Here is a 21,314-nt window from a genome sequence, read left to right as displayed (position 1 = left end):
ATCAACTATTGATGTGGCTTTTTGTGGTAAAGTGAGATTTTCTTAAGCACAAACATTGATAGTTACAGATTTACAACACACCACATCTTAATTACTCAGATTGTCACAAAATACTCGTTTCTTGTTCTGTAATTATTCTATTCCTTCACTTTCCCATCATATTAATGGTACATTTCACTTTAATGATTTTAACAATTTCTCCTACCAAGTGGGGATCTCTGTAAAAAACGATTTCTCAAGGTTTGTGTATTTTATTTTAAAAAACAACTGTGTATGCTGTGGAACTCTTAACTAAAAGCATTAAGTAGTTTGGGACACATGAGTGTCATTAATGTTTATATCTGGTTAGCTATTTATTTAATTTTTTTTAAAAAGATTTTATTTATTTATTTGACAGAGATCACAAGCAGGCAGAGAGGCAGGCAGAGAGAGAGGAGGAAGCAGGCTCCCCGCTGAGCAGAGAGCCCGATGCGGGGCTCGATCCCGGGACCCTGAGATCACGGGACCCTGAGATCACGACCTGAGCTGAAGGCAGAGGCTCAACCCACTGAGCCACCCAGGCGCCCCTACCTGGTTAGCTATTTAAAGAGCTTCCCTAATATAGAAGGAGTATAGAGGATCTAAATATTGTATTTCTGTATGGTTGTTTTTCTGTTTACTTGACTTACAGATTTGGCTGTGTATTTGGCTATGACAGTAGTGTTTCTGTGGAAGGCACTTTTTAGAGGTGTGAAGAAAAATTCAAAATACAACAAGTTCCAGGTTTTAACAAAGCTGTTTTCTGAGTTCTTTGACTATCACTGAGCAATTTGTGGTTTCTGAAGGATATATGTGAATTAGGGTGATTTTGTATCATTTTTCCTTAAAACCAGGCAAAATGCAGATGTTCTGGTATATTTTTCTGAAAAATTTGGAAAGATGTAAAGCCTGTATCTGGAGTTTGACTTTGCTTTATTAGTTCTAAACCTCATTTCTTCTTACCCCATCCCTGAGGTTAGTAAAGGCTACAGCTGTACAACTGTCAGGGAAAGTGAAATTTTTGAATTCTTATCAATGTTAAATAAATGTATAGGTTAGTGTGACAGGGGACGGAGAAGCAGTAATTTATTCTGAAACTATTTTGAAGTTGTTAAATAATTTTGCTGGATAATATATAATACTGGCTCAGGAATGAGGACCTTTGAAAGACAGAGCAAATTATTAAATTTCTGTATTTCAAATGAAAAGATTATTAGTTTAAGCAGAGATTTTGATTTTGTAAATGAAACATTTAAATTTCATGTTTTATTCATTACTTGTATCTGGGTTCAAAAAATCGTGAAAATGGAATGTGATTTATTAATTTTTGCTCCCTATACTGGTTTCCTGTCCCTGGTCACAAAATTGTATAAATTATACCTTTCTTTAATTATTTAAATTTTGAACACTTTCTTTAAAATAATCTAGAATAAATGAGAAATACTGGAATTGGCTTTGAAGACCATACATAGGGTTTCCCTCAGAGAGAGATTATTCCTAGTAAATGCCTTTCCATTTTGAGGCGGCAACTATGATGACCTCCATTGAATGTGGTTTTGCATTTTATAATTAACCTTCCTTAGACCCATACAGTCATACCTAGTCCAGGAATAACTGGGGGTCTCAGGTAGACTATACTGCCCAGAGCCATGTTGCAGAAGGCCAGCAGGTCCTGGGGCCACCTTAATGGGGCTGAGCACACTTCACTGCCTTAATGTCATTTTAGCTTCCTACTCTATTTTGAGGGGTGGTAATGCAGATTCTGTTTTTTTTTTTTTTCCTTTGTTTTTCCCCAGGTAGGAATAAAAGCAAGGCAGTGGGCACTCCTATAACTACTTTTAGCACTAAACCTGTTCCAAATCCTGAGGAAGTGAAGTTTTTGATTAAGATTATTCAACTACCTCTTTCTGTGAAAAGCTTATTTAAGAACACCATGTACTTTCGGTAACTTCAAGTGGTTTTGGAATGTAGATTCCAAACTAAAATCGGTGTCAAAGAAGTTTGACCTTTTCAAACAGGTAGTTTTGAGTATGCATAGTGTTGAAAGTTAAGTTTGACAGAAATTACTTTGTTCCTTCATCTTTTCTCCTATTGGAATTGATCTTTATGTAATGCTCTTAAGATATACTCCTTTTCTACCATCGTCTCTTAATGTTAATCTGGGAGGGTTTTAGCCCTCATGGATTAGAAACGGTATTTCCTAAACTGGGAGGTTAGGTCAGGGAAAGGGAAACAACTCAAGTTGCTGCAAGGTCTGCTGCTAGATCTGACTTCAGATCCCGGCCTCAGAGATGTCTGCCATAGAAAGTGAAGGAATACACGAGTACTCATTGCTACCAAGCAGGCACTTCTGGCCCCAGAAGCAACATTGTATTTCTACTTGAAAACTTTCCCATAGGCTTCAAAACACATGGGTGTGTTTTTCGTCCTTTAGTCTCTGTTATAGGGAGCGTAATAGACAGCATTTTTGAAGAGTGCTTTTTATCTGTAGAGTTCAGCTTATATCCATTTTGAGTCCATTTTACTCAACTGCATGCTTTTAAAGCAATCGTCCAGTGATGCTGAATGATTGCATGCGGCATCTCTTAGTGAGTAATGGAAGATGCTCATCATGTGGGAGATGAAAGGGAAGGAGAGGAGGGTTCTTATGTCCTCATCCTTGGTGCTCCCCCTCCTTCCTCACCATCACACACATAGTTTCAGCCCTTTCCCACCAACTTGATGCAGGTTTAAAAATTTTTCCCATCAATCTTTTAAAAATACTTACTTTGTAAGAAAAAATGCATTTATTTCCTCAAGTATCCCTCTTCAGAACAATGAATGTTATCAGCTTTTTTTGTACCTTTCAGAAAGGTTTTATATATTTATGGGCAAATTTCTCTCTCTTCTCTACCCCATCTCTTTTACAAAAATGAAAGTATACTGTATACATTGTTCTGCAATTGCTCCTTTTCCTTAACAGCGTGTCTTGGAAAGCTTTATTTATCATCAGTACATGAGGAGCCTGCTTTTTTAATGGATGTATAGTATTCCACTGCATGGCTATATCATAATTTATTAATCAGTTTCTTATTGATGGACATTTGTGTTGATCCTAATCTTTTACTAATATAAACAATTCTAAAATAAGTAACCTTGAAATATACAATGGAGAGATATTGTTTTGGATGTGTGCTAGTATTTCTACAAGGTAACTTTTTATGTGCGATCAAATGGCATATATGTTTGTGGTTTTGACGAACTGGCCAAGTGGTTTCTTACTTGGTAGTAAATAGTTACGGAAAAGACTGGATTAGAGTGCTGACTTAAAGCTCTGGCAATTCCATATCCAGAATCTGATCTGTTGCTTAATTCTAGGATACTCTGATCCCTCCTGTTTCTCCCAAAAGCTCCTCTGGTAGGTCAGTGAAGGACCTTTGTTCCCCTTTTTCTTCTGTTTCCTCTTGGAACAGAGGCAACTGGCTCATACTGGGAAGATGGAATGTGGTTTGTCCATTTGCCAGGATTTCCACCTGGCATCCTGACAATTGGCTGTGTATTTTTTTATGGATGTGAGGTCCTTTTTACTTGTAAGAAGGATTTGCACATTCTTTAAAGAATTGCTTAATTCATTGACCTTTTATTTATAGGTCAGTCATAATTTTTATCACTTTGTGTAGATGATTTTCTTTTTTATTATTAGGGAGGATTATGTAGAATTTTGGTATCTGAATAAAGTTTTTTGGGAGACCTGTTATGATAAAAAGATTTTCAGGAAACATTAAAATATTGTTGTGTCAAAATACTTTAATAAAATGACTTTAAGACCATCAAGGCATAACTTTTCCATTCTAATCTGGAAGTGATTCTAATCTTTATCTTAATTATGTTTTAAAATCATTTTGCTTAACAAAATAAATGCATGCCTAAGTGAAAAATTAAAAGACTCGAAGAGAAAGAGAGAAGGTAGTGAAGGTAACTCTTTCTACCTTCCCTGTTTCCCTGACACCTAATTCCAGTCCCAGGGACTGTTTCTTCCTGTTTTTTGCGGAGATTTGTAAGCATTTGCAACTTATTATTGTTTATAAATTGATAGCATAAAGTAAGAACTATTCTGTGTTTTCTTTTTTCATGTATCACATTTTAGAGATCAGTCCTTATCAGTTCATGTAAACCTGACTCATTCTTTTATTATTATTTTTTAAGATTTTGTTTATTTATTTGACAGAGATCACAAGCAGGCAGAGTGGCAGGCAGAGAGAGAGAGGGGGAAGCAGGCTCCTTGCTGAGCAGAGAGCCCGGTGTGGGACTCGATCCCAACACCCTGAGACCAGGGCCTGAGGCAAAGGCCGAGGCTTAACCCACTGAGCCACCCAGGTGCCCCGACTCATTCTTTTAAATGGCAGTATAATACCTCACCAGATGTAAATACCTAATTAATTTTAAAATTCTTATTTGTGCATATTTAGGTGATTTTCAGTATTTTGGTTTTTATGAAATGTGCTGTAGTCAATATCTTTGCATATTCATCATCACTGTCATATACATTTGGATGTGGGAGAGTTATAGGGACATTCTATTTTTATGGAAGTACAGTAATTGAAGAACTCATTTTTATAAACCATCTCTATAAAATATGTCACTTAAAGGAGATTAAATCATGGATAATATTACGCAGTGGAAACCTTCTGTTCAGCCACATTTTATTTTTGATACCCTGAGAAGATAGTTTAAAAGAGAAATAGAATTTGTTCCTTTGTTTCTTTTTGTTTATATTTTACTTTGGGGGAGGATATGAAGTGGCTGTCAGGAATGCATGCAATAAAATAGGAAAACAGAATTAATGAGGGCTGGGGGAGGGAAAAAAAGGAGAGAATAAAAGGTAAGCTGGCAGGAGGAGAGTTATTGACATGTAGATATGTCAGGCATAGGATCCTAACTATGTCTTATAATGTGGCTGTTAGCTTCTGGTAGCCAACAGAAAAAGAAGTGTTACTGCTCATATAATTCATGATGTTTGTTAGGGGAAAATCAGACCAGTTATTTGGGGGAAATTATGGCTTTTCCCACATGTAGTTCTGAAAGAAGACTTTCACGTGGTCCTTAATGGAGTGGGAGTGAATGGTGGAGAGGAAGGGGCCACAGCAACATTTGTCATGAAGCCAGTGGTGGTTGTACAAAGCTGTTTCCTAGAAGATGCTCTGATCTAAGATGAGGCTCCCTACTCTAACAGTGCAGTTCATGGGAAGTTTAAGAAGCATTATCTGCACACTTAGCTTTCTGATATCTCTGCTCAATCCATCTCAGAATAGCTGTGATTCATGAACTCTTTAGGGCTTAATGGACAATTCCAGGTTAGAAAAGGCAGTTTTAAGTTAGGATCCCTAACAACATCCTGAAGTTTGCTGTATTATTAAAGTCTAGCCCATACCTCTCTCTCTCTCCCCCCGCCTTTATATTTCTTTCCTTCCTTTCATGTATTTTAAACATCAGTCAACACTTGGTACAGTGTGTATCCAGAGTCGTTGTGATTGGAGTGTAGATAGATGTCTCCTGTGATCCAGTATAAGGAGGTTCTGTCAATAAATCAGTGGGAGAATTTTTTTATATCGATCTTGTATGAGTTACTTTTGTATTCATTGGATATCAGTATAAAAGTTCATCACCATTTTGCTATGGTCTTATTCATCTCTAAGCAAATTGTGGCTTGGAATAAGAGAAGAGGCATAAACATTGCCTCTGGGCATCATTTGTCCTACTTGAGCTGTTCCATGAAATAGGGCCAGTGAACTCAGAAACAACAAACTCCTTGACCAGTGCTCATTTCCCCCAAAAGCTCTGGATTGTTACAGATATGCAGAGGAGCCCAAATGACCCTTAGTTGTTATTCCAGTTTCCCTGGATCTCATGAAGGGCTGCTTTAAATAAGCCTCGTAGGCCTGAATAGACTCAAAGCAGAATCCGTGGTAGGTATTCTTCATGTTCCTAACCTGCCTCAAATTTAGCTCCTTTTCGCTGGGGTGTGAGGAAGCACTGATTCTCCTTCAGTCATGAAGCCCCAGGGTCAATGGAACCTGAAACACTGATAGACACATGTCCTCAGAGAGCCTGTCTCTCAAGGAAAGATAGCTCAGTGTGTGTCTTGAGAGGGCAGTAATCCAGGAAGTACCCCCATTTCCTTGGGAGAAGCAGACAAAGAAAGCAGAGGCTTTAAATGCCTCTTCACAGAGATCTGTACCAACCAGGAATCGAACTGGTCTGAGAACTGTTACCCTGTGTCAGTCAACCTGGAAGGGAACTAAGGAGTTTACATTTTAGAGCCCAAACCTTCTATTCTGTCATGGGAACAAATACATAATCTGTTATCAAAGATAATAGAATGCAGCCAAAATAATTTGGCTTGAAAAAATTTCGAAATGATATCAGTCATTACAACCATAGAAAAACGTTAGTAGCATAACCTATTGTGATTCACAGTGCATCCTTGGGAATCTACCAGGGCAAATTAGTTGCAGAATGTACACCCAGTTACTAAAACTTGATGTGTTACAAAGTATAGAGTTCAGTTAAATAATATCAAATTAAATAAATTTTATGTTTTGATGCTGTAAAAGTTTTCAGCTTTCTCATTTCATCATTTAATTAATAGTAGTGCATAATTAAAGAGATAATTGTGATCATAATAGAATTTCTAATAAAATTACTAATAAAGCCAGTATAAAAGAATACATTAAAGCCTTAATCAGATAAAATGTTGTTATGTGTGGTAAAATAGTGCCAGATATCTATGTGTTCATTCCATATTCTTTTTTTTTTTTTTTAAAGATTCTACTTATTTACCTGACAGAGAGAGAGAGAGAGAGAGAGATCACAAGTAGGCAGAGGCAGGCAGAGAGAGAGAGGGGAGCAGGCTCCCCGCTGAGCAGAGCCCGATGTGGGGCTCGATCCCAGGACGCTGAGATCATGACCCGAGTCAAAGGCAGAGGCTTAACCCACTGAGCCACCCAGGCGCCCCTCATTCCATATTCTTTCATAGATTCTCTCAACAATTTTACTTCTAACTTAGTCTAATAATAAATAATATGAAGTGAACTTGTTATTGTCATTATGGAAGGAAAAAGATATGAATAGGCAAAGCAATTTCTTTGCTTTAGAATATAGTAGACTTTGAAGAAAAAAACCCTTTTTTATTTATATATTCATTATAAATTTAAAAATTTATAATTTATTAGAGACCCTCATTTTCCACCATACACTGACTAAAGACTGGAGAGACATCCTTGCTTATGTACTGCGTGTACGGGGAGAGGCAGTTTGAGACTGAGGATTTGCCATCAGTTATTGGCACGTGGGTAACCTAGAGTCAATTAAATTTTAAAATGGAACACTTCATTTGGTCATTATCTTTTTAACCATTCTGTAGATTAATGATATAAATTCTCCAGAGCTGACACGTTTTCCTATTGTAACATCATCCTATCACAAGGTTAGGGTTGCCTTTTATAGATAGTACTGATTTATGGTGAGATTTTAGGAAATACATCATCATGGATTAAATTTACACTGGTATACACAAAGAAAGAAACAATTGGAAATTTCTGGATTTATGCTTACCTTGTCAAAAACAATGTTGTTTTTCAAAAATATTTGCCTTATTTTCATACATTAGGGTTCTCAAACTCAGTTTCTAGGACAGATCCCTAAATGGTCAAAGTTATGTGTTGCGACATTTACAGAAACTAGTTCCACAGATAGACTATCCAAATATAAGCTTCCTGCCACCCAAAATATTTTTCTAAAGCCTTTGGTACTATTTTATTTCAATGTTAAGATTGGTAGGTGCTTAATAATTACCTGCCAAATGTTTGCATGCCGACAAATAGCAAATAGAAGAAACACAAATTGCAGCTCACACTTAGCTGTATATATATATATTTTAACATGCATGAGTATTTATAGCTGATTTTATATCCTACACATTTACTATGGTAATAGTTTCTATTGGATAAATTGTCCCATATTCATATGATTGCATAAATACTTCATGGTGTTTCACATAGATAATGGTGGTTCAAAGTCCTTTGTCCATTGGATTTTTATTTTTATTTATTTATTTCTGGATTGAGTTTTAAAATCATCAGTGAATTAAAAGGTTCATCATATCTTGGTTACTATGGCCAAGAATTAAGACATTCCCATATATAGACATTCCCAACTAATGCAGAATTATTTTTTTTTGGAAACTATTTGGGGAATTGGGGGAAAAGTATAAAGAAATTATTTGTAGATATGTTAGGTTCTCTAATCTTCTGTTGGATTCTGATGAATTCTATAGCTCTAATACTTAAAAAGTAGTGGTCTGAAAGTTGGGATTATCCAAAATACTTAAAATGCTATTCATGGGATCTCTTGTCCTGGATCTTGGTGTCTTAAATATCTGGCATTGGATAGTTGTCTATGAATAGAGTTTCTTGGGCTAATACAAATTTTTTGACAATGAGAAATACAGCGTGAAATTTAAGGTTGGGTGTAGAGAAATTTTTAGAGCTACTACTTTTCCTAGCTGCAGGTTATGGTTGGGAGGTAGGAGGACAGGGTCAGGCAGGACCTTTCCCTTTCATGCATGTACCTGGCATTTGTCACCTGTGAAAATGTGCATATGTCATGCTGTGCTCTTTGCTTAAGAGGCATGTATGACTCCTATCTGGGGCATGTGGTAATTTTATCTGTCCTATTAGTCTGGGGTATTTCATTATTTCCTTTTCAGAGGTTATGCTTGGCTTAACATTTGGGCATTTTATAATTAAATTTACAATAAACTGTATTCTAACAGATAGGCATACCTTTGGATAATAGATGGGGCCGGTTCCTTAGGGCTTTCTTAGCCCTCATTTTTTTTAATGTCCAATTTCAATTCTGAAAACCTGTGTTTTGCAGGCTAGGAAAACTAATCTCCAAATGGTTTCGTTTCACCAGATTTAGTTAGATAGATTTAATTTAATAGATTTAGTGTCTCACAATCTCATAAAAGCATCAGAGTGCTTGTTATTTTATTTTTTTTCTTTATTTGACATACAGAGATCACAAGTAGATAGAGAGAGAAGAGGAAGCAGGCTCCCCACTGAGCAGAGAGCCTGATGCAGGGCTTGATCCCAGGACCCTGAGACCATGACCTGAGCCGAAGGCAGAGGCTCTAACCCACTGAGCCACCCAGGCGCCCCAGAGTGCTTGTTATTTTTAACCATGCCTGTTATCGTTGAGAACCCTCAGCAAAGTGCATGGTATCAGCATTCAGATGAACTGAAGCAGTGGTTCGGGGCAAGTCGCAGGAGAGAGGTCTAGACCCCTAAACTATGAGTGGCTTTGCTGTCAAAGTCGCATGTGTTTACTACTGTGGCTGTTTACAGTGGCCGTGAGAAACAATATCAGGAGATGATGGGACAGATTTTTCTATATTATTTGCTACTAATGAATCCTATTTTAGCACTTCTTGCAATGGAGTTTATACCATAAAAAATACATGTAGGGTATTTATTTGGGGCAGCTTTCACAAACATGGTGACCGCTGCCTGTGAAAATTTTCTTATGCATCAATAGAAAATAGACCTCAGAAACTTCTTGGAAATTATCAACTCTGGGTTTAACATTGCTTTGATTTAAAATGCAGTTTTGTATAGTTTTAAAATGCAATTTTAAAAATAGGCAACATGGGCTAAAATTTCATGCTAGAAATCTTATTTAATGGACACACATTGATACCATAAAATTTACTAAATCTGTATGTGTCAAGGCTGATTTATATTAAGTATGAGACATGCGACCCAACTTTAAGATATTATAAGACAAAAATAAACTATACAGAACTGTTTGGCTGCTTAGTATTAATGTAACTAATTAGAAAATAATGATGTTTGCTATTCTTTATTGTTTACTTTTATTTAAAACCATTTAATGTATTTTTCTTGATAAATTAGATTATTCAAAATTGGCAACTAAAGAGTATTAAAGAAACGGTATCCTTTTATATTTTCCCTTTTAATACCTAACCATAACCAATTTTCCTTAATATGTGATCCAGAATGTAATTTGCAATTTATGCTTTGATTTACTTTCAGCTTTTTGCTAAGATTGTACTTGATATATTTCATTATTCTATTTTAAGACATCTGTTAACATCAAGATATGGTGAGTTCTTTTAAAATTAACAACATAAACAACAATAGATACAAAACACTACTTTGTTATGAACCTAATCAATGTGGAAAAAAACCTCTAACAAGCAGATATATATATATATATATATATATATATATGTATATATAACAATATGTGGGCCTTGAAAAGTACAGAACAATCATTCTGGATCAATAGTTAAATTATTACTTTAATTGAATCAATTTGGTCTTGGACTATTTCTCTTCTGCTATTATCCCAAAAAAGGCTTCATTCACCTAATTTTGATTTACACAAATAAAAGCACAAATCAAAAATAAAAGTGAATATTTTATGCTTTAAAGAGGGAAGGTGTTAATTCACAGAGAAGTAATAAATCATCTCTTCCCTTACCTCTAGGACCTCTAAGCTGGTCAAACCCTAGCCACGATTAGTATTGTTTCAAGATTCTTCCATTTACTTTCATTAAACTGGGTTATTTATGTATCTTCAAGTGAAATGGCTGAGCTTTCACGGTAATTCTTGTTGCTATTGACAACCAAAGCAGCCATGCAAGAAGAAAATGCTGTGGAAGGAAAGAAAAAACAAATCTTAACATTTCCTCCCCAAAGTTGGAGAGAAAAGGGAACACAAAGTATTTAAGAAACAGGTAAGTAAAGATCTATCAATTAAAAAACTACCAGCCTTGGTTACTAATTGATCTGAAGTTTTAATTTTTTTTCAGATATTTTGTCCAACACTCATTTAAATAAAAGGATACTGTCTCTTGGAACCAAAATTAATATTCTGAAAATGAAAAATTGGATTGGAAGGTACAGTGCCGCAAGAGGTCTGAAATACTCTGATTTAGAATTTGGACTATGAAAGAATAGCACAACTTCAATTATTGGTTAATATTTTTGTTACAGAATGTTTTTGAATGACAAAATGGTAACTAAAATATTACTATTTTAAACATGTCCTAGATTTTTTTTTATTTCAGAAAAGCACTGAGCGTTGAATATGTGTAAGTCTCCAGGAATGTAACAAGTTGCTAAATACCCAAGTCCAGCCTCCTTACAGAGAAAAGATCTGGAATTTCTTTTTTTGGACATTTGTTTTGCAGCTTTCTACGTCTTAAGACAGAGACTAGCCAGGATAAGGTGCCAGCTCAAAGGTTAGATGAACATATTTCTTGAACTAATTTTGGCTAATCTATGTCTCGAAAGGCATAACCTCTAGATTATAACTTTACAGAGCTATCAATAAAACTTAATATTAGTTGTGTTTCTGAGTTGCCAATTTTGGGGAAAACTATGTTTTTTGGAGATGTGTTTATTCTGTTCATAATTATACAAGTTCATTTCATTTCAGTTACTACATTAAACTTTTCCCTTTCAGTTTATAATTCCTTTCTCCTGTCTTATGAATTTAATAAATTGACCTCCATTCTAACCTAAAGGACAGTTTATATTTTTAATACTTAAGGAAGGAAATTAAAAAAAAAAAGTCCACCAAATGAAATTACTAACACCAGCCTATCATTAACCTGAGGGAATTGTCTCATATTCACTAATTCTTCTTGGAAAAATTCAGGTAAGAAATATTTTTATTGTATGAAATATATAAGATGTTATAGTCAGACCTATGAGTATTTATGTTATATTGTCTTGGTACATAGAAGGTTCCTTTTTAAAAATATTTTTGGAAGTGAATAATGTCACTTAATGAGTTACCCTTATGGCACGTTAGTGGAAAATTTTGGTGAAATACGTGAAATTCTTTTTGATGGAATGGGGGCCAAGAAGACAATGTACTTTAAACTGATAGGTGAAAGATACTATCACATGTTTTTAAGAGAGGATTTCAATAAAAACATTTGGGGAAAAAAATTGATAGTGCTAGAAATAAAAGTTGAGGAATTTCTTTGTTCAGGGACACCTAAAAAAATCACAGTGTATGTATCTCATAAACTGTTAAGAGTCACAGGATTAACTAGCAGAGATAGGGCTGAGGTTAATTAAGGAGGCAATGCCAAAGAAAAGTACAATTGACTCGAACAGGAGAGGTTTGCACGAGTACTCTTACGCATGGATTAAAAAAAAATACAGTATAGTACCATAAATGTATTTTCTCTTCCTTATAATTTTCCTAATAACATTTTCTCTAACTTGTTTTATTGTAAGAAAACCGTATATAGTGTATAACATATAATATGTAATACATATAGCATATGCACATATACATATAATACACAGTATATAACACATATAGCATAAAACTTTTTTTGTTATCAGTAAGGCTTTCAATCAACAACAGGCTATTCGTAGTTAAGTTTTGGGGGAATCAAGAGTTACACACAGATTTTTGGCTGTAGGTAGGTTGGCACCCCTAATCCGCATGTTGTTCAAGAGTCAGCTGTAGAATGTGGGCTTTGTCACCAACAGATTCAGGTTCAGAACCTCTTCCTGGGACTTACCAACTGGCCATGAGTGCCTCACGCAGAACAGTTCTTGATAAACGTTTGCTATTATTAGCATGTGGTCAATATATAGAATATATAGAGAGAACAATATATAAAAATATATAGAATACTTTGAATACCACCCTAGTGTTTAATTAGATTCCATCCTAATACTCACGGTATACCATGTTTTTAAATACATTTGTTTATATGCCCATCCTTTTTTCTTTCTTCTTCTTTTTTTAATATTTTATTTATTTATTTGACAGAGAGAGAGGTCACAAGTAGGCAGAGAGGCAGGCAGAGAGAGGGGGAAGCAGGCTCTCCACTGAGCAGAGAGCCCATTGCGGGGCTCAATCCCAGGACCCTGAGATCATGACCTGAGCTGAAGGCAGAGGTTTAACCCACTGAGCCACCCAGGCGCCCCCCCCAACGATCTTTTTTTCTAAAAAAATATTTATTTTTTTAGATTTTAGTGGAAGAGTGTGGGGTGGGGGTGTGCAGAGGGAGAAGAAGAGAGAATTTCAAGCATGCGCTGCTCTGAGTGTGAAGCCCAACTTTGGGCTTGATCCCACAACCCTGAGATCATGACCTGAGCCAAAGTCAAGAGTTGGACACCTACCTGAATGCACCACCCAGGAGCCCCTATATGCCCATCTTTTGAAAGTAATCAATTGGAAGTAGGAGATTTCCCACATTATTCATTTCGAAAATTAAGCTTTCATTGAATAGCTGTCTGTGTTTCTGAACCATTCCTTTCTCACTTCTCTGATAATATCCATTTGCAAACCTCAGAGTTGAGTCTGGTTTTGATTAGCTAACCAAAGGAAAAGGAACTGGAAGGAAGTAGAACATTTAGAGTTGCTGTGGTTTATTCCACAAACATTTCAGAGCTTACTAGAAGCAAAGAGCTAAGTTAGGTGCTGGGGGAGGTACAAAGAGATCCATAGACTCTTGTCTGTGAGGAGCTAATTTGGTAAGATGATTGTCTCTTATTCCTTCCAGGATTCTAAAGTAGGTAAAAGTGGCAAAGAGTTGAGGTTGCTCAGAGGAAAAGACCCTTCTTGCTGGAGAGGATCAAAGATGTTATGGACTTGGTAGTGTTCAGTTGAGTCCTTCATTGAACAGTTATATATATATATATACTGAGTGCTATTACCTTCATGGTATCTCTGAACTACAGATAACCACTTGCAGATATCATCTTTATAAGATGAAGCTCTAGGTATCCATGTTGTTCACTGTCAGTGTTGAAGGCCCACATATTAGGACAATACTGGGTGAGAGGTGTGTTTTGATCTAGGATACTGCAAAAACATATCTTAGGGGGCAGGATCCCAGCCTAGGTGTGATGGAGTAGTGGCCCAACTAAATCCTGAGGGATAAGTAAGTCAGGTGAAGGGCACCCTGGCCAGACAGAAAAGTGCATTGAAATGTTAGAAGCCAGAGTGAGGGGGTACATTCTAGGAAGTGTAAGCACCCTACTCTGGCATGGGGTATGTGTTTGAAGGGCATCAGATAAGAGATGCAGTGGGAGAAGTAGCAATGGGCCCTCTCATGGAAGGCCTTTGATGTCATCTTATCTAGATCAGCCTTTGTCCCAAAGTTGCAGAGGAACATTGTAATGATGTTAAACAAGGAAATTACATAATCAAATTTATATTTCAGAGGTTGTAAGTTGGGCTAATAGGTCATATCTAGTATACAGGTGAATTTAGTCTCATTCACAGAGTATTTTAACATTTCTTGAAATAGTTGCCAATATTTCACAGGAAACATGGATATCAGGGTTTGCTGAAAAATCAGTGATCCTGCATTACTTCAAGGAATCAGTGGACTGGAGGGGCTTAGCAGCTGTCTCGTTTGGAAAAAGCACGTAGGTCATTGCCATGGGGCTCACTTCTTCAGGGCAAATGCCTGGGACCTGTAGGTACTGAAGGTTGTGGGGCTAATTTCTGAAAGTTTTCCTGATTGGCAATTTAGAGAATAGCTTTTTGAGGCTTGAGACTTGAGGCTATTACAATAAACCTGACAAGTTAGGTTTTATCGTAAGTAGTAGAGGTAAGAATGGAGAAAAGGATAGGGATTCAGAGATACTTTTTAAAAAGGGAGGCAGGGCACCTGGGTGGCTCAGTCCTTAAGCTTCTGCCTTCAGCTCAGGTCATGATCCCAGGGTTTTGGGATAGAACCCCACATCAGGCTCCCTGCTCAGTGGGAAGCTTGCTTCTCCCTCTCCCACTCCCCCTGCTTGTGTTCCGTCTCTTGCTGTGTCTCTCTCTCTGTCAAATAAATAAATAATATATATATACATATATATAAAAGAAAATTAAAAAGGAGGGAGAGAGAAGCAGACAGCATCAGGACAGTGGTGGGGAGCTTGGGCTTTGCAGACAGCCACTGCTGGTGTGGCAGCCGCTGCCACTCAGAACTGTGTTTTTGAGAAACTGACTTCACCTTTCTGAACAAGAGCTTCTTTTTGGGAAAATACAGCTAAGAGCCCTCCCTATGAGGTTTTTATGAGGATCAGATGAGAGAGCACTTGGCTCAGTAACTGGCTCCATGTTAATTCACATTCAGTAAAATGGTGGCTTTTGGTGATGATGGTGGTTGTGGGAAATGACGAAGGTAGAATCGAGGTTGGTGTCTAGGTTCCTGCTGTGTTACTCAGTGACCTAGAGAACATTGAAGAAACTGCAGATGATGACTTCCACATTGGATGTGGTATGTTCTGAGGGCTTGTGAGATTTTGCAGTGGAGGGTGTGGTCGTGGTTGGATTCTGGGTCTGGAGCTCGGGGGTGAAATCTGAGTGGGGCTGAGGCTGTGATTTGATGATCTCTCCAGCACTGTCCTCCTACACAAGGGTTCCCTCCCCAGCTTCTTCAGTCAGCGTTGATAAGCATCGCCGCTGTGTTCATAGAGGGTCAACTTTAGACGTGTATGAAGACTGGGGGAGAGGTAAAAATACTGTGTTACATATTGGCTGAAGTGTTACCTACTCATTTTAAGTTTTTGAAAAAAAAAAAAAAAATCCTTTCCAGTTTACCATTTTGCCTGGGAGAAAATCACCCTGTATGAATGATACACCCTGTTTTCCCCCTTTTGGTTGGATCACTATGACTCCTAATTCTAAGCAAATATTCAACTAAAAGTGAATCATTGTCAGGAATAAGTGACTACACTTATTTTGGAAGTTTGTGTTCTTTCTTAACTGAATATACTGAACACCAGCCCTGCCTCAAGTCCTGGCTTAGATGCTACCTTCTCTTCTCTGCCTTCCTTACTTCAGCAGGGAGAGGTTTCCTTTCCTTGCTCTACACTGAGTTATAACATTTGCATAGAGCCTGTTCGTGCCTCCCTACGCTGTGGTGACTTGTGGATCTATGTCTTTGGTTTTCTCCCAGACTGGTCGTTCCATGAAGCTGTTCACTGTGTCTTCTGCATCTTTCTACCCAGGGCAGTAGCTTCCTCTGCACCCTGTCCAGTTCAGCTCAGCTCAGCACACTTTTGAAGATGTAAGGATTAGACACTTCTATATACAAGGGACAAAAAAGATAAATAGGATGTAATCTTAATAACCAGATTGTGGTTTTCAGAAAGGACAATTTACTGGGAAAATGAATATATTTAATTTGCCTATCTTATGACCTATGTTATAGATCATAGATCTTAACTCTTGATTCAGGTTCCCAAAAGTAGCCAATTTACATGCTTGAAAATGCATAAAATACAATCTGTGGCATCTGCTACCAACAGTCCATTGATTATTCACAATGATGGATAGACTCCTGATTCTTTGAGGCCAAGGACCTCCAGGCTGACACTACCTTCACTATGAAGGACTATTTTCTGCTATCTAGACCCTGTCACAGTGGACTTCCCTTGTATTTCTAGACCTTCTGCTGCTTCGTGTGTCTCTGGATTTGCCTATGTCGCTGGTTCTTGAATGGAAGGCACTTCACCTATCCATGTGGTGAATTCCTCCTCATCCATTAAGATTCAGTTCACATTTCCTCCTGTAAGCCTTTCCTGACATTTTTTCCCTATCCTTACATCTTTGCAGAGAAATTCCTTCTTCTATATTCTCTTAATACTTTGTACGCCTGTCATGTCTTTCTTCGCCAAGAGACTGTATGCTGTTTCAGAGCAGGTACAGTGTTTTAAAGAGCTCAAAGTTGGGGTGCCTGGGTGGCTCAGTCGATTGAGCATCTGACTCCTGATTTCAGTTCAAGTCATGATCTGGGTGTCCTGAGATCGAGCCCTGCACTGGGCTCTGAGCTCAGCGGGAAGTCTGCTTGAGATTCTCTCCCTCTCCCTCTGCTTCCCCCGCCTCTCTAAAATAAATAAATCTTAAAAGATAAAGAGCTCAAAGTGTAATGGAACTAGATAAGGAAACTAACTATGTAATAATGATCATATAGCATGATGTATATATATTTATATACATATATATGTATATAAACATATATAAATAATTTATGATAGAAGTATGCTTATAAAAGCACTGAGAGGCTTATAGTAAGCACTAAGAAGGGCTTCAAACTCAGAATGAGGGTCTAAAGCAAATCTCCGAGATGGTAACATTTAATCTGAGTACTACTGAAACCTGAATGAGTATTAGTCCAGCCGACAATGGAAGGAAGGACATTCCATGGAAAAGCATGGAAGTATCGGAATACGTTGTTTTCTGGGAACTGCAATTTGTTGGTATATATGTGGATGTGATTGCAGAGGAGGCTGGTGGGATAAGCAGGCATCAAGTCAGAGCTGTGGTGTCGGTGTTTGAGTCACTAGGATGAGCTAAGTAAACATGCCCATGCGAGGAGTCAGTGACTGAGAGTAAGGAGGAGAGTGCAAAGTCAAATCATGGGTTTGTGAGGTCCCTCTAATTGTAGGTCAGGACTGGTTGAAGTCCACAGTACTGAAGGCCGGGAGGCCACCGTGCCATCACTTACTTAGCCAATCCTTGACTGATGGTCATTTAGGTGGTTACTCAATTTTTGCTTATGCTTCTTCATTAATAAATTTGGAACAATTAATGAACTAATGTTTTCTTAAAAAAAAAAAAAAACGAAAACCCAGGAGGCCAAACTGATAAATGCCTCATATCCTGTAAATCTCTGCATAGTCACAAAAGTGATTCCATTTTTTTAATAGTAAATACATGGCTCAACTCATTATATATCAGCGGCTCTTTTAAACATAGGGATTTTGATTGCTGGTGAGAATAGTTACATTAAATTTTGCTGGCCTTTTGTGATGATTGCTCAGTAAGCCTCAACATTACTACATCATCTCCTCCGCTAAAATAAATAAAATAATTTTTAACAAAAACAAATATTCTTCATTATATTCTAATGAATTCTTACATTACAATGTCAGATGTCTTGTAGATTTCTTTTTGCTCCTTTCTGAAACCTTTTCTGAGTTTCCTAAACTATGTAATTGATCATTTCCTCTTCTGTATCCTTTACATGCGTCTGTTAGGAAGACATCTTTGCTTACTTCTGTTTCCTTACTAGACTTACCCTCTTGAGGATGAGGACTTGGCATCTTACTGATTTGTATTCCCTCAGTTCTTAAAACAGTGTCTAAGACACTGCTACTTTTTCCTCTTTGCCGTCCTTATAATGCTCATTATAGCTAGCATAGTATTGAGCCCATACTGTGAGGTGGGTACTGTCCTAAGTACGTTATTTGGACTTTTCTCTGTTGACTCTCCCAACAACTCTATGGCTAAGTTCTATATGCACCCTGCGGGTTTACTATTTCCTTAGTGAAAAATGGGAATTCTGGCTACTTTCTCTGGTTTAACCTATGGTATGCATTTTAGAGCAGAGAGAAGCTGGGTAATCTGTATAGGTCATATGTTTCCTAAGTAGTCGAGCTGTGACCCTATGGGTCTCAGCACCTGTATTCTTAAACCCCTCTCAAGAGTGCATTGATAAGTGAACAGTGGCTCAAAAGTTAAGTAATAATATTTGTCAAGGTGTGCATATTCTAGTGGTGTTTCATAACTTTTTCCCATTTTTGTATTTGAAAATTTTCAAATCCACAGAAAAGTCAAAACTATAGGAACAATAAACAGCCATATACTCTCCATGTACAACTATTAATATATTGTACATTTTTTTCTCTCTTTCACTGAAACACTTGAAAATAACTTAGAGACATAATGGCACATAATGCTAAGTATTTCAGCATGCATCTCCTGAGAGCAAGGACATTTACCTACAAACCACAATATAATTATCATACATAAAAATTTGAACATAGATACAATGATATCATGTAATAAACAATCTATATTTACATTTCCCCAACTATCTCAATAATAATTTTTATGGATTTTTTTCTTTCGTATCCAGAGCCAATCAAAGATCACTTAGTACATCTAGTTGTCATTCCTTCTTGGTCTCCTTTGATTTGGAACAATTCTGCCACTTCCCTTTACTTTCTCTCTCTCTCTTTCTCTCTCTCTTTTTTTTTTTTTGCTTCTCGACAATGACATTTTTTGAAGAGTCTACGTCAGTTGCTTGGTAGAATGTTTCACAGTTGATTCAGGCTAAATTTTTTTTGCAAGAATATTACAAAGGTGATCATGTATTATGATACTCCCTTTCCACATGATGTAGTTATGTTTTTGGTGATGCTAAATTTGATCACTTGATTAAGGTTCTGTCCCTTAGATTTTTCCACTGAAAGTCACCTTCTTTTTATAATGAGGAAGCTGTCAGATGATACATTGAAGCTGTTTGAATATCCTGTTTCCCAACAAACTTCTAACCAGTGGATAATTTTTGCTCAAACTAATTAATTCAATGGTGGTTGTAAAGTCACCTTTTTCAAGTTCTGTCATTCCTTTTACATGTTAGGTGGCATTCTTCTGCAAAGAGGAACTCTGTCCTGTTTTAGAATCACTTTGGACGTATGCATTCTTTTGTTATTTTATCGTTACCAAATACTGTCCTTATTTTCCCTGGTGCTCAAATTATCCCAAATTTGGCCAGTGGGAACATCCCAACCAAGCTCCTATATCCTTTTCATACGTTTCCATCACTCTTTGAATTCATCCCTGCTTTTTATCACAGCAAAATATTCCAGCCTCCCTGACTCAGCCCTGATTCCTTTTATTGTAGTAGGTATTTAGAAAAAAAAAATCTGGGGCTAGGTATGCTTATTTTTGCTCTTAACCTACTTAAAAAACAAAACAAAACCTACTTCACACTTCTAAATAAGTAGTAACCATTTCTTACGTCTTCATAAAGTCTCATTTGGCATTAATCTAAATTCTACCTTTGTGTCACATTAGAAGCAGAAACATGAAAATTGCAAGTAAACTCAAAATGATAGCACTTTTTAGAAGATTTTCTAAGTGGAAAGAGATAGTGCTTAATTATGTTAAATAGAAGTTGGTATGAAATACAAAGGTGCAGATGCAGGCACTTATTTTCTTTGGTCAACTTCAAGAATTAATAGTAAAGTAGTGAGGGGTGCCTGGGTGGCTCAGTTGGTTAAGTGTCTGCCTTCGGCTCAGGTCATGATCCCAGGGTCCTAGGATCGAGCCCCACATCTGTTTCCCTGCCCTGGCCTTCTCTCTCCCTCTCATCCTGTCTTGCTTAGGGTTTTCCCTCTTCTGTCACCTCCAGAGCCAATCAAAATGCTAAGCTTTCTGGCCTTGTTCCTAACACAAGAAGAACTAGGAGACTGACCATGAGATGGGGATATGAATTTTTTTTCTGAAATTGAGCAAGTCAGTTAACTTTCTGTGCTTTCATTTCTCTGCCGGTTAACTGAGTATAAGGTCTGTCTCTCTCTTGCCTTTTATGGATATTGTGGGAATGAAACCAGTCACAGAAAATGTGTTCTGTATCACTGAGAGCATTTAATACATAGTATTTTGTCATGATAACAATCAGAGGCACTTTTATTTCAGTTTTTACCACAGCAGGAATTCAGATTTGAAAATAGGATAATGGACACCAGAGTACAGAATATTGCAAAGGCTGCAGAGTTGTTTTCCTCTGGAGATCTTAAAATCCATAGGATTTTTTCCTCTGGATTTGGTTGTACGGATGCCATGGGGTAGGGGAAGACCCTTTCCACTGGAGCGCTATGGAATTCTGTATCCCGTCCTTCGGCCCCATGAGTACAGCGCTGAGCTGTTTCCTGTTTCTTTCAACAACTGTGTCTCTTCCAAGGCCAGATGCCCCCTGAAAAAGCTATTCCTCCTCATATGTTCCTATTCCCTCACAATGAGTTCTTCCATAGCTGGGTTCTCCGAAGCTTGTGAGATGTGATGAGAGCTCTCTGAACTCTCCCAGTTTTGTATCTGTTCATTTTCCTGCCTGTCCTTGCCTACTTCTCTATCCCCTTTGTTTCTAAATCACACACCCTGGAGGACAAGGATCCTTGTTCTGCTGTATCTGACAAGCAGCTTGATGTAGATGGCAAAAATCACAAGTGATGCTTGAGACTCTAAAGACAATCTTATTTACATTAGAAAACCCTTCTGAAGTTCCTAACGACACCTGTGGTTGAATTGACTTTTCCCTTGTCACTCTCCAGAGCCACCCCCTCCTTGGGCATCTCAGCATGTCCTGATTTCTTCAAATGTTGGTACTTGACACCCACCATAATTGGTTTATGTGAGAAACATTACATAGAACTGAGGTGGGAGTTCTACTGTCCCCTAACTTATTT

At 37.4% G+C, this 21,314-nt stretch overlaps 1 protein-coding gene across 4 annotated transcripts in view; it reads left to right on the top strand.

The window, feature by feature from the left end:
* The window catches only part of NPNT (nephronectin), a 75,306-nt gene that overhangs the window by 6,306 nt on the left and 47,686 nt on the right, over positions 1-21,314 (top strand). For 2 of the 4 annotated variants that reach the window (XM_032860401.1, XM_032860420.1), the window contains exon 3: positions 11,276-11,326. The exons of the other annotated variants lie outside the window; for them this stretch is intronic. In XM_032860401.1, the coding sequence (XP_032716292.1) occupies positions 11,276-11,326 (51 nt within the window). The remainder of the gene's footprint in view (positions 1-11,275; positions 11,327-21,314) is intronic. 4 annotated transcript variants of the gene reach the window in all.

This window comes from Lontra canadensis, unplaced genomic scaffold (assembly GCF_010015895.1).
Source record: "Lontra canadensis isolate GAN:19392208 unplaced genomic scaffold, GSC_riverotter_1.0 scaffold1, whole genome shotgun sequence".
Taxonomy (NCBI): Eukaryota; Metazoa; Chordata; class Mammalia; order Carnivora; family Mustelidae; genus Lontra; species Lontra canadensis.
This window is presented reverse-complemented; position numbering and strand designations above follow the sequence as displayed.